The sequence below is a fragment of the Peromyscus californicus genome, unplaced genomic scaffold (genome assembly GCF_007827085.1).
Source record: "Peromyscus californicus insignis strain IS unplaced genomic scaffold, ASM782708v3 Scaffold_13__1_contigs__length_99412109, whole genome shotgun sequence".
NCBI classification, from domain to species: domain Eukaryota; kingdom Metazoa; phylum Chordata; class Mammalia; order Rodentia; family Cricetidae; genus Peromyscus; species Peromyscus californicus.
The window spans coordinates 29767699-29780246 of NW_026294424.1; the positions used below are offsets into that span (position 1 = coordinate 29767699).

Sequence of the window (12548 nt, forward strand, 5' to 3'; positions counted from 1 at the left end):
ACAAACGGAAGAAGTTGTATTTATATACATTTTACATACACTACACATACACATACGTGTATATGTATATAACAATAATAACAAAAGAAGAAGAGGCTGCCAGCTTGAGAGTGGGAGACACAGGAGGGGTTGGAGAGAAGGTAGTTTGTGGGGGGATGCAAGGAGGAAAGAGAGGGGAGAAAGTGATGTAATTCTATTTCAATAAAAACATTATTTTTTTAATTAAAGAAGGTTGAACACAGTCTCAAAGGCTTATGAGATAACACCAAGCTTCCTTACATATGTGTATTTGGAATCCTATAAGAAAAGGAGAGACAAAGGATTGCTATGAAAAATTTTTGCCAATGAAGTCGACAACTTAGTTGAAATGAATGACCTCAAATGCAAAATACAAAAACAAAAGAACCCTAAGGAATAAATGTGGATAGCCCAATACTAAGAAATTTTAATTGAAAACCTTCAATAAAAATAAAATTTGTGGCTCTAGGAGAAAAAGTGTTTAGCAAAATAAAGGCTCATAGTACTCTAAATTTTGGTAAAAAGCTTATAGGTTCAATAAATTCAATGATTCCCAATAAAAACCAATACAAAGAAAAACACAATTAGGTGCACCACAGCCAAACTACTTAAAACTAGACTGTACACTATATAAAGGCATCATTTTACTTTGTATTATACCTCAATTATATGTCAAGGCAAACAGAGAAAGAAAATATAGGCCCAGAATCATGTAAAAGCAAAGGCAGGATTTTGAAAAGGTTGTTAAAGGCAATAAATGTCTAGCTACACTGACCAGAAAAAACAGACATTTTGAACATCAAGAGTTAAAGAGTGGATCTTGTTAGAAGTCCTAAGGATGGGTAAGAATTACCATGAGGGGCAGGAAAGATGGCTGAGCAGTTAAGAGTAAGCACTGCTCTTCCAGAGGACCTGAGGTTGGTTCTCAGCACCCACATCAGCCAGCTTCCTTTGGCTTCCTCAGGCACCTGAACACACACACACACACACACACACACACACACACACACACACACACACAGAGAGTTAAAATAAATTGAAATAAAATATTAAAAGAAGAACTACCATGAACAGTTTTATTGAAGTAAATAAAACAACAATAAAATTAATTACTTCAAAGGCAAAGTCTGTAAATATGACTAATCTGATAAAACTGAATTTTAATGGAAAACTTTGGTGAATTCTATTCAATATATTATGAGATCTGTAAGGTGTGAAAGCTTTCCAAATCATTTCATGCAGCTAGCACTATCTTGATATTGAGACCAGATAAATACATAACAAGAGAAGTTTAGACCAATCACTTGCAGAAACATAGATAGAAAATTCATCAATAAGATATTAATATGAGAAGATATTCTTCTCATATAGAAAACACACCATAATCAATTACTACTTATCTTGGAATTCAAGGTTATTTCAACATTGGAAAAAAGAAATATAAACAAAACAAAGAAGAAGATGATTAAACTCTGTTAATACACAAAGATCTTGAAAACATTCTATAACAATATAATGAAAGTGCTCAGGAAAGCAGAAGGGAATCTCTTTAATACTGAGTTTATATTAAAAACTAAATAGCTAATATCATACTGTTAAAAAGTTGAACTCTTTCTCCTGAAGATGGAGAGACAGGGAAAATGACTCTCACCATTTCCATTCAGCATCACACTGAAGTTCTTAGCTATTATAATCAAGCCATAAATAAAAGGAATAGAGATGGGAAGGAAAGAAAGAAAGAAAAACGAATTTTTCCATGACAGCACATGTAGAAATTAACAATGATTCCACAAGAAAAGCTACAGGATGAATCAACCAGATTTGCCAGATTTCAGGATTGAAGATTAATGCAGAAACCTATTTTATATCCATATCAGCAATGAAAAGAATTCTATTTATAGTAGCATAGAGAATTATGAAATAATAGTAAATTAAAAAAAATCATGAAACCTGCATAGGGGATATTGTAACCTATTACACAGAAGATGAGAGAAAATGAGGACTTTAAATAGATATATTAATGGATTAGAAGACTCAATATAAAGGTATCAAATTTCTCTAAAGTGATTTGTAGATTTTCATCACTGATTTTTGTTTCCTGACACAGCCTTGGTATGTTGTCTAGTATTGTTCCTTCTCCCTTGGCTTTCCAATTGCTGTGATTACACATATAGACTACCCCTCTCTTTCTCCTCCTTTTCTCCTCCATACAGTGCCTTATGTTTCATAGCCTCACCTTGAACTCGTGGGCACAAGCTATCCCAGCCTCTTGAGTAGCTGTGATTAGCAGGTGTATGCTATCACACCTGGCTGACCTATAGACTTAATGCAAATATGGCAGCCCAATTATTGAATAAATATACAAGATAATTTTAAAATCTCTATAAAAATATAAAGGGCTCAGAATAACAATCCAAAGTTTTAAATATAAACTTGTAGTTCTAAAGTAAGAAATCAGTATAGATTGCAAAACGAAATTTTGTTGGATATTCTAGGTCTCTTTCATTTTCAGACTTAAAGATGGGCATCTACAGAGAGTCTAAAGCAACCAGGATTCACACAATACTTCCAGTGGGAAGAAAAAGTTACAACAGTTTGGGCATTTAAAATAGGATTTATTTTATTTGTAAATGGTGTGTGTGTGTGTGTGTGTGTGTGTGTGTGTGTGTGTGTGTGTGTGTGTGTGTGGTGTGTGTCTACGTGCACATGAGTACAGGTGCTTCTGGAGGTCAGAAGAGGATGTCAGAGCCCCTGGATCTGGAGTTACAGACAGTTGTGAGCCATGTGGTGGGGGCTGGGAACCTAACTTGGTCCTCTAGAAGAGCATTACACACACTTGACTGCTGAGCTATCTCTGTGGCATCCTCCCTTAAAACTTCCATTTTTATTATTTTAAATTATGTGTGTCTGTGGGAGGTTGTGATATGAGTGCATGTACCTGCAGGGGGATGGAAGTATCATGGAAGTATCAGATCTTCTAGAGCTGGAGTTACAGGCAGCTGTGAGTCCCTGATATCAATGCTGGGAACTGAACTCTCAAATACTTTCTGATAAATGAAATAAATAAAAATTAATAATATGAAAATTCTAAATGTAATCTTATACCATTGAATTTACGAATATATTTAATAAAATATTTAAGTTAGGCTTATTTTAGGAATTAATCCCTACATTATCTTCCAATAGAATGATAGGAACTGAAATGATATTTAAGTCTAATTCATCCAAAATTTCACAAATGAAACCATGAGAATCCAAATAAAAATATACAAATGTAGTTGTGTTTATATGTATGCACAATTAATCTCAGAATTAGGAAAGATTTTCTATTCTGGATTGGTGCTAACTGCAAAAGCCATAGAAGGAAAGATTAATATGTCAGGCTATATTTTAAAAAATTAAATTTACATTGTGACCAAAGTTAATACACATGATAATTGATGAGCACATTTAAAATACAGTAAGAGATCACTTTAAGATTTATTGAAGTCAGTAAGAAGCACAGGTTGACATGGATAAAAGATATGATATGTAATTTATAAAGGAAGCACAAACAGCAAATATTTCAAGCCAGCAGTAATTAGAAACAAAAATGTTAATATATTCTATTGTTGTTAAAACATTTAAAAGTGGTTTTTAATTATGTTTATTTATTATTATTAAGTATCCTATCATTTATTGTGCAGGTGTATGTCTCAGGTGCAGCCTAAGTCGGATTTCTTTCTTTCCACTAGGTTGGCTCTGGGGATTGAACTCAGGTTGTCAGGCTGGCTGGCAAGCTACTGAGTCATCTGTCCAGACTCTCCTTGCATTCCTAGAGGTCAGTGTTTGTAAAAATCCCCTAGCATGCACGTTTCTTTTGGAAATCTATCCCAAGTAAACAATAACTTTGCAGACATGAGTAAAACTTAAAGTAGTTTTCCTTACAGTAGTGAGAAATGGAAATAACCAGTAGGTAATAGGAGATATTGATACACTCACATAATGGACTTCAAAATTATGTTCCATATTTACATCTTTGGATGTATATGTATATAAGAAAAAACCTATGCATGCATGCAAAGACATAGCAGAAGCAGCTTTCTAAGAACACGAACTAAAATATTGACGACAGTTGTCTCTAAGAGAAATTAGTATTTTCCCCACTTTTGTATTTTCCTCTGTTGACTCTCTAGTGGAAAATAGAATTCCTGACTAAAGAAGTTCAAATGTATCTCTCAAAAGAATGGGCTCCTAGATTCTTTCCTTATGTTACCACTGTAGCTGTTTTGAGGATTTTGGACACTGTGAGGCCTTAAGGTTTTGTCAGATGGGATGGATAAGACCTTAGATCCGTGTCTCTAAAGGGGATTCCACAGATCGTCTTTATCAGGGTTGATGCTCTGTAAGCATGTCAGTTTCTTTGGTCCTAGCTTACCCATCATTAAATTACAACAACAAAAAAGCCCAAAAAACTGGACATGAAAACTAGGATTGAAATCTTAAGTAACCTTCAGAGGAATTTTTTCTCTGTATGGATATTTGGGAAATTCTGTGATCTCCTCTGTGGAGGCAGAGGGCACACAGAGCAAAACTGCTCTTTCTGAGGGAAAAGACTGACCAGTTTTTACAGTAGTCTGCTGGGTGATCTTCCCTTTTCTTATATTTTAGCAAGCTTACTGCATCATCTATTATATGTGCGTGTACAATTAACTAACTTTATTGGCCAACTCTATCCTTTTATCTATTCAACGTCAATATTCCTTGGTGATAAATGTTTTCTTATAATATGCACATGTATTCTATGTGAATAGACTCTACATCCGTGGATTAATCAACCTTGAACTGGAAACACTCAGAAGAAAATTGTGTGTGTATTGAACATGCATGGACTTTTTTTTTGTCATCATTCCCTAAAGAATACAACGTAAGAGATATTTAAATAATGGTTACAATCTAAAGATGATTTAAAGTGTACGCAATGGCGTGCATGGCTTATATGCAAATACTGAGCCATTTTCTATATAAGGGAAGAGCACCTGTGGATTCCAGCATCTGTGAGTGATCTTGGAACAAATCCCCCATGGATACAGAGGAATGACTGATTGAATGTGGTAGGACTAACATCTTATTGTCCACCATAGCAGTCACTTTTTAGGTTCCTTCAGGTGGAGTGCATTTAAATAGCAAAATGTCATCTATTTAGAGATTTTTTTTCACATTTAAAGGACTATGAGCCATGTAGAATCACAACCTTTTCAGAGTGAATTATTTAAACAAGTCCTTGTGTAGAACACACCAGAGAAAATGGCAACATAGAGACTATCTCTCCCAGAACCATTTACCTGGCTTCTCTGATGTCTGAAAGTTCAGTCCATCATGCAAAAGAGCATCAGTTACATTACTCTCTCTCTCTTCCCACAGGTCCATGAGGGAAACTGAACCCAATTTCTGTAGTAACTGGCTCCAAAGCATCTTTTTTTATTCTTAAAGAGGTAGTGATTTTTTTCCTCCTGTAGTTTCTATTTGTTCTGGAACCACACCCCTACATCCCCAACTTGGACTTACCGGCATGGTGATCTGGATGGGTTGTCGCTCACCACTTTTGGTAGGAGCTACACCTTCTGTATCATATATCCCCGTGTAGACAACTCTCTCCCCATCAGGCTCTTTACACTTCAGCTCCAGTGGGACAAGCACACCACCAATGGAAATGTTCCTGCAATGGACTTGAGTTGAGCATAGATGGTAGGAATTAGCTTAGGTATCCTGTTCTAGTCTAAACCAAAATCCTAGAGAGGAAACCCACAGGGTTTGGCTAAGGAAGACATGGTAGAAACTTCTGAAAGTTTAGGAGGTTACAGTTATCCAGCCACGCAGTATTATGATCATAGACCAACTACTTCCACTCTCTGGACTGACTTCAGTATTCTCATGTAGAAGAACTCTTTTCTCATTGAAATCATCTATGGAATTAAAATTCCGCTTATGCTCAGCCTGACTCCAAACTCCAGAGATCAGGATTCTATTGCTCTGGGATGTAATTTGATACTGGTAAATCTAGGATATATATATATAGTTTCAAAGACTCCTGACCTCTCTAATGGGTTTTATTATTTTTTGTTCCAACAATCAGAGGTTTTCCTTCAGATTTATCACATTCTAGAAATTCTCAGTGGTATCACTCCTGATCTCCTTTATCTCAGGATACCTGTTCTCAATGCAAAGTCTGAGTACCAACTATCAGAATGTAAACATTTAGGCTTCACCATGGAAATATCAAACTAGAAACTCTGGTGAGCCCCAAATGACCAGTCCTTCAGGAATTTGATACCAACTCAATTTGGGAGTTCCTGGATTAGAGCACTGAAGAAATCCTTAATAAAACTTAAATGTTAATAGAGAAAAACTTTACCACCATCCAATTTGCTTTTAGATTAACTCAAAATCTAGAGAACTACCCCCAAAAGAAGGGGAAATAACACTTATAAGTGAGGGCAAATGTTGTCATGGTGGATGAGAAAGGAAAAGCCTGGATACAAGTGCAGAGACAATTAGGCAGTGTAAGGACACTGGGTACAGGGACCTGTGAGGTGGAGGTTTGTGGGGTGGTGGTGCTGATGAATTCAATGGACTGGGAATGCCAGAAACCATCCAAGCGTGTCTACAGATCTTTGGGCCAAGAAGACTAAATAAAATAACTTTACTGAGTTCAAACTAAAAGTATCTGATGGATTCAAAGCCCCTTCCTCCCTCAGCATATGTTTGGTATGCTAAGTTTTGGGTTGTTTTTTCTTACAATCCAGACTTTACACAATGTTTAGGTGAAAGGTAAGTGTAAAAAACCCTGTGATGGCTGGTTCCAATTGTCAATGTGACACAATCTAGAACCACCTGGGAAGGGATTCTCAAGGAGGGACTATCTCGATGATGGCTTGGCCTTAGAAGATCCATCCTAAAAGTGGAGGGTACCTCAGAGGGCTGGACTCTGGAGCTAAGGAAAAGGAGAGAGCAGCTGAGCACTGGTGTGCAGGTACCCATTCTCTGCTCTCTGTTTTTGACGGTGGATGTAATTATGACTAGCTTCTTCAGGTTCCAGCTGCCCTGACTCTTCCACAAGATGGACTGTAACCTCAAATTGTGAGCCAAACAAAACCTTTCTTCCCTAAGTTGATTTTGCCAGGGAATTTTATCACACCAACAGGAAATGAAACCAAGACTCATGTATGAAATATTTTCCATACGCCACTACGCTGCTTTACACCTGTCTTGTTAACCATCACAGGTAACATCACCAGGCTGACCGAAAAATTTAGCCAGCAAAGAAAGAAAAGGCACAGTTCATGGAAAACCATAAAGGTAGGCCAAAGCACAGGCGGTGTCCTCTAATTTGTGCCGTTAACTCTGGAAAGGAGTAGTGGGGAGCACCCCTCGGGGAAACCAGTGACCATCTGTCCTCTGAGGCTACTCATTCCTCAGCCCTCCCCCACCCGCTTCAGTCTCCCCAGCAGAAGCAGGAGAGCTCCTAGGATCCAGGAGAGGAGGGATGGGATTGCGGTTGCTGAACCCCTCCCTGTCTTTCTACCAACTGCCCCACCCTATCTACCTGTGGTTCCCCGTTGTAGCTGGACCGAAGAGAAATTCACAATAAAACAAAAGCAAACCCCAAAACACAACAACAACGAAAGCCCCAAAGCCCTGGCTTCCTGTCGTAGATTTAAAGGCTCTTGCTGAGATGGGTGGAAGGAAGATGGAATGCAGGGCTACAAGCTCGGGGCATGAGAGTAGCTGGGGGACAGGGCGTTCACCTCTTGCCCTCACCCCAGGTCCCGCTGAACCCGGGAGAGACTAAGGGAACCAAGTGGAGGCTAGGGATGTCCTGGGGCCTCCGCGCTCCTCCCATACCCGGGGTATCAATGCCTTGCCGCCCGGCGCGCCCCACACTCACTCGACCTGCAGTGTTGTGGGTTTGATCTTCACCTCCACCTTGTAGGAGGAGCCGGTGAGCAGCTTGATTGTGCGGTTCTGGCCAAAGCGCTGCCCGTCCACCTTGAAGAAAACAGGGCCGTCATTGGGCTGGATGCGCAGCGCGATGGAAAGGCGCACGAGCCCCGGTAGGTCCCCCATAGCTGGCAGAGGGGCTGGCAACCCTGGCCCTGGTGATGATGGACAGTGTGGGTTGGAGGGAGCTGCTGCAGCGCGATGGGCGGAGGGGACAGGCAGGGAGGAAGAGGGAGCAGATGGATGCAGGCCACAGCTAGCAGCGGTCGCCTCCGTCCACCCCAGATTTTGAGCAGCTGCTGTTGAGGCTGTGGCCCTCCACCGCACTCAGCCACGGAGCCAGCCCCAGACACAGCACGGAGGCAGCTGGCTGCCCCATCCCCCGCTCCACGCTCTGGGCTCTGCACGCACGGCGAGGGCTCTCGGGGACTGGACTGGCAGGCTGCCCCGCAAATCAGCACAGCTGGGGGCTAGAGAGTTAATCCTGTTTACGCACCACAATCCCCTTCAGCAGGACTGACGTGTAGGCTCCTCCTAGAACAGCACCGGATGCGAGGAGGAGGATGGGGCGGGCAGGCACTGGGCGAAGATTAATTGCTACACCAAGGAGCAGAGCCCCCAGTGTCTAGGCACCAGGAGATGTGGATTTCCTTTCTAGAGTGTCTGAGCTGAGATTTGGAGTGAAGAGGCTGAGATGGGAAATGGAGGCGAGGCAACTGACGGGAAACGGGGTAGAAAACTGCTAGCTAGTGATTTAAATTTCAGGAAATGAGTGTATCCTTTCTAGAGCTTAGGGCAAATGGCCCGGGAAGGCAGAGTTCCTTCTCATGTGGAGCGGAAGCTACACTAGATCAGGTGCGGGTGGAAAGACAGATGCGGGTTAGGCAGAAAGGGGTCGGGGAGAGGCCGAGAGAGTCCTGTATGTCCATTTCCATTGTACATTTCTTGCCTCAAAAAAGACACCGTAGTCAATCACATATATTTACGCGAATCTGTAAGGGAGAACTAACTGGCTCTGTCAAAGGTAAACTAGTGTGGCACTTAAGGTGTAGGTCGTGACAACCTCCAAGAGGAAGGATGAGCCAAAGGACGACCGCCGAGTACTTCAGACGACACTGCGGGGTTTGCATTTGTAAGTTAAATGTGGTTTTGAAAGGCTTTCTCATAGACATTGACGGCTGAAGATTCTGAGCGGCAAAGGGAGACCAGGTGTACGGAACTGCGTTCCGATGGAGAAAATGAGTTCCTTCTTCAGCACCACACAGGTGGATAGTACCAGAGCCTCCGCATACCGCATACCTGGGAAAGGCAAGATCCAGTTAGAGCATCCAACTGGGAAACACAGACTTGTTGGTAACTTTGTACTCACCCAGGTTAGATTTTCCCTTAGAAATAATAATCACTATTTGTGCATATAAATTATACGCACGTGATTCTGTTGAATTGGTGTTTATTGTAACTATGATTGCAAAAATCAAAACAAAATCTAAATGGACTCTCAATTCACAAAGAACGGTTGAAAAAAGACCCAACAACATAACGAATAGTTGAATATACTCTCACATTTCTATACTACAGATTGCTATACAACTATTTAAAAGATGTATCATATGTTACATTTGGTAATACTTGCTAAAGTCTAATTACAAGAGCAGGTGTGTGATGAGCAGTGGAAACATGAGGGTGGGATTTGAAACACAAGGATGGGGTTTTCTCTGTTTTACTTATTACTGAATACTCAGGACGCGCAAAACAGTGCCTGCACATTTTACATGCACCCCCAAATGCGGAGTGACTTGAATTATTGCTGTTTTAACCACAGTCACATGTAAATTCTTCCACATCTAAAAGTAATTAGATTTATGGCGATTCACCTAGGATGAGGGCAAAGAGACACAAGTCCAATTGTAAACAATATCTGTATAATTTTATTGTCTATCTTGAATTATCTTTAATTTGTCTTTCTTGAAGCTCAGGAACAACTTTGTTAGTTTAAAAGAAAAACCCTAGTGCAGACTAGCTATAATCTTGGCTGGATGAGGAAGGCGGAGAAGAGAAAGAAAAGCCATGCTGTTTCAGGTAAGCTGCTGTGGAGGTCAGCCACATGGTGAATAAGTAGTTATGTAGATGGGGAGAGGAGCTTTAGAGAGAGAGGGAAGAAGCCCAAAATACCAGAGAAAGCATGCTTAGGCTCTGGCTAGCATCCAACAGAAAAAGAAGAGAAGAAAAGGGGCCATGATGCCTTTCTTCACTTAGAAAGGCAGACAGACCCAAGGGAAACTTATGGTGGCTGTGCATCAACTACAGAGGACGGGGACCCTGGAAGGAAAAGGCAATGGTCCTATTAGAGAGACAGTTATTCCTTCTATCTCTTAAGCACATATTCAAGTGGATCCACCTTCCTGGGGGGTGATCCCTTAGCCAGGCTGTTGGCCTGCCCAGCTGGATTAACTCTCAAGGGAGGGGACAACTGCAACTCCCCAACTGGAGAGAGATCCCATTCTCTACCGCCACATTTCCCCTTGGAAGTAGTAACTCTAAACTCCCGCAATATGCTGGAATTGGGGACTGGATACAACCCATCCTCACCAAAAAATGTAGAAATTCCATTCCAAAACTGTTCACCAGACGGGATCTATGTTTGGATGGCAGTTCTTGTCCTCACCCCTGAATTTAGCCTGTAGGCAGGGCTGCTCATTTAGGAAGAGATGAGAAACTGGAGCTCTGCTGTTCGTGGCCAGAGGAATGAGAACATTTCTGGAACTACTGATTTAGGGGCATCTCTTTTCCCATGTAAGGTTAAACATTATGTACCTCCCATTCTCATACCCAAGTCCACACCAAGAGGTAACCCTAACTGCTTTCTAGGGAGTTGGGATGTCAATCTTTTTTTTTTTTTTTTTTTTTGGCTTCTTAGAGCTGAGTGGGGTCACTGAGTGTAGCAGGTGAGATATTCCTTCAGCAGGACTTTCTCGGGGACACTGAAAGTATATAGATAGTTCCATTTGATAACAGCCAACTATAGTGAGGAAGACAAGTCCTTGAATAGTGTCTGGAAAGACCCAGGGGAGGGAGACTACAGGCAAGAGTTACTAGTATTGCAAGCCGCAGGCTGAGAACCAGGAGAAGCCAGAGCAAAGGACAGTTTAAAATATTTCCTGCCCTTTGGGGTTTAAATGAGTTGCCTCAAGAGCTCTTTGATGTCAAGCTATTCCACCATAAACGTTGTAACACTTTTGACTCATCTCAACATTGTCACAATACTGAGTGTTATTCTTTTTAAGTGCTGAAATTATTACGAGGTAAAAGATGATTTCTTTACTTTATGAATTATTCAGTGAGTATGAATATATTAAGAATCATTTAATGCTTTCCATGCCTTGTAGCTGAAGGGACAGAATGAGCTGGCTGGGCAGTCAGGAGGATGTGAAGGAAATGACGTAAGGAGGAAGATAAAAGCTTGTGTATGATGTTAACAGTTTATATGTGATGTCTGCATTATTTCTGAGGAAGTGCTGAACACTAACTAATAAAAATGTCTACAAAGTGAGTTCCAGGACCATCAGGGCTGTTACACAGTGAAACCTTGTCTTGAAAAAAACAACAACAAGAAGAAATGTATTACAGAATGAAATAAAATTTAGAATAGAAATTAGAAGAATTTTGCAAGTCCTAAACTGATACTTGAAAAGTAGTTGAGACGTGAATAGAACCAATACCACAGTAAGTATAATGTGAAGGCAAAGAATGAGCCAGTTGTTCAAGTACATGAGTCAAATCAGGCAAAAAAAAAAAAAAAAAAAAAAAAAGAGTCTGAGTGTACAGGTTCTTGCATTCTTTATATGAATCCATTCTATTACCTACCACATGACTTACTAAAATCTTTCTTAACTTTCTTTTGATTTATTCAGTGTCTTTTACATCATGTATCTCTATCCCATTCATTTCTCCTCCTTTCACATCTGCCTTGTACCCATGCGCACCCCCCAATAAGACAGAATTTAAGAGAAGAAAGGAAAATAAAAGGGAAAATTTAAAAAAATCTCATCATGGAAGCTGCAGTATGACACAGTGAGTCACGCAGTAAACCCCTTTGTCCATCTATCTTCACTTGCAAGTGTTCATTGCAAAGAGTCATTGGTCTGGGTTGAGGCCTCTGGTTTCTACTACACTATTGATGATGGGCCCTTGATAGGACTCTTCTTGGATATCCTGTTGTTGCCCTGTGTTGTGGAAGTCCTGCGGCTTTGGGTCTGTGGGTCAGGTCCTTTTACATGGCCCAGCAGATCACAGATGAGGTGGATGTTGGGGTGGGCCAAGGCATAACCCTGGTTTTGGACGTGGGCAGCTGTAGGGTTGGTCTGCCAGACAGTTCTCCCCTGTCCTCACCACCAGGGGGAGCTCTCCAGCATTGCCCCAGCTAATTCACCTCTTGCAGCAATGATTGAAGGGTGGGGCCAGTTCTCCCACTTTCATGTTCTCTGAGTCAGCTCTCCCACACCTATACCGTTAGGACTAGCTCTATTGTGTTGCCCGGGTGAGGTACAGGG

The 12548-nt window shown here is 40.9% G+C and overlaps 1 protein-coding gene across 2 annotated transcripts in view; it reads right to left on the reverse strand.

The window, feature by feature from the left end:
* Cnrip1 (cannabinoid receptor interacting protein 1) overlaps positions 1-10767 on the reverse strand; it is a 30986-nt gene extending 20219 nt beyond the window's left edge. The window contains exons 1-2 of one of the 2 annotated variants that reach the window (XM_052734785.1): positions 7946-10767; positions 5566-5716 (exon numbers count right to left, since the gene is read on the reverse strand). In XM_052734785.1, coding sequence (XP_052590745.1) covers positions 5566-5716; positions 7946-8124 — 330 coding nt within the window. In that variant the 5' untranslated portion in view covers positions 8125-10767. The remainder of the gene's footprint in view (positions 1-5565; positions 5717-7945) is intronic. The other variant, XM_052734786.1, reaches the window with a different exon arrangement.
* Between the last annotated feature and the right edge of the window lie 1781 nt (positions 10768-12548).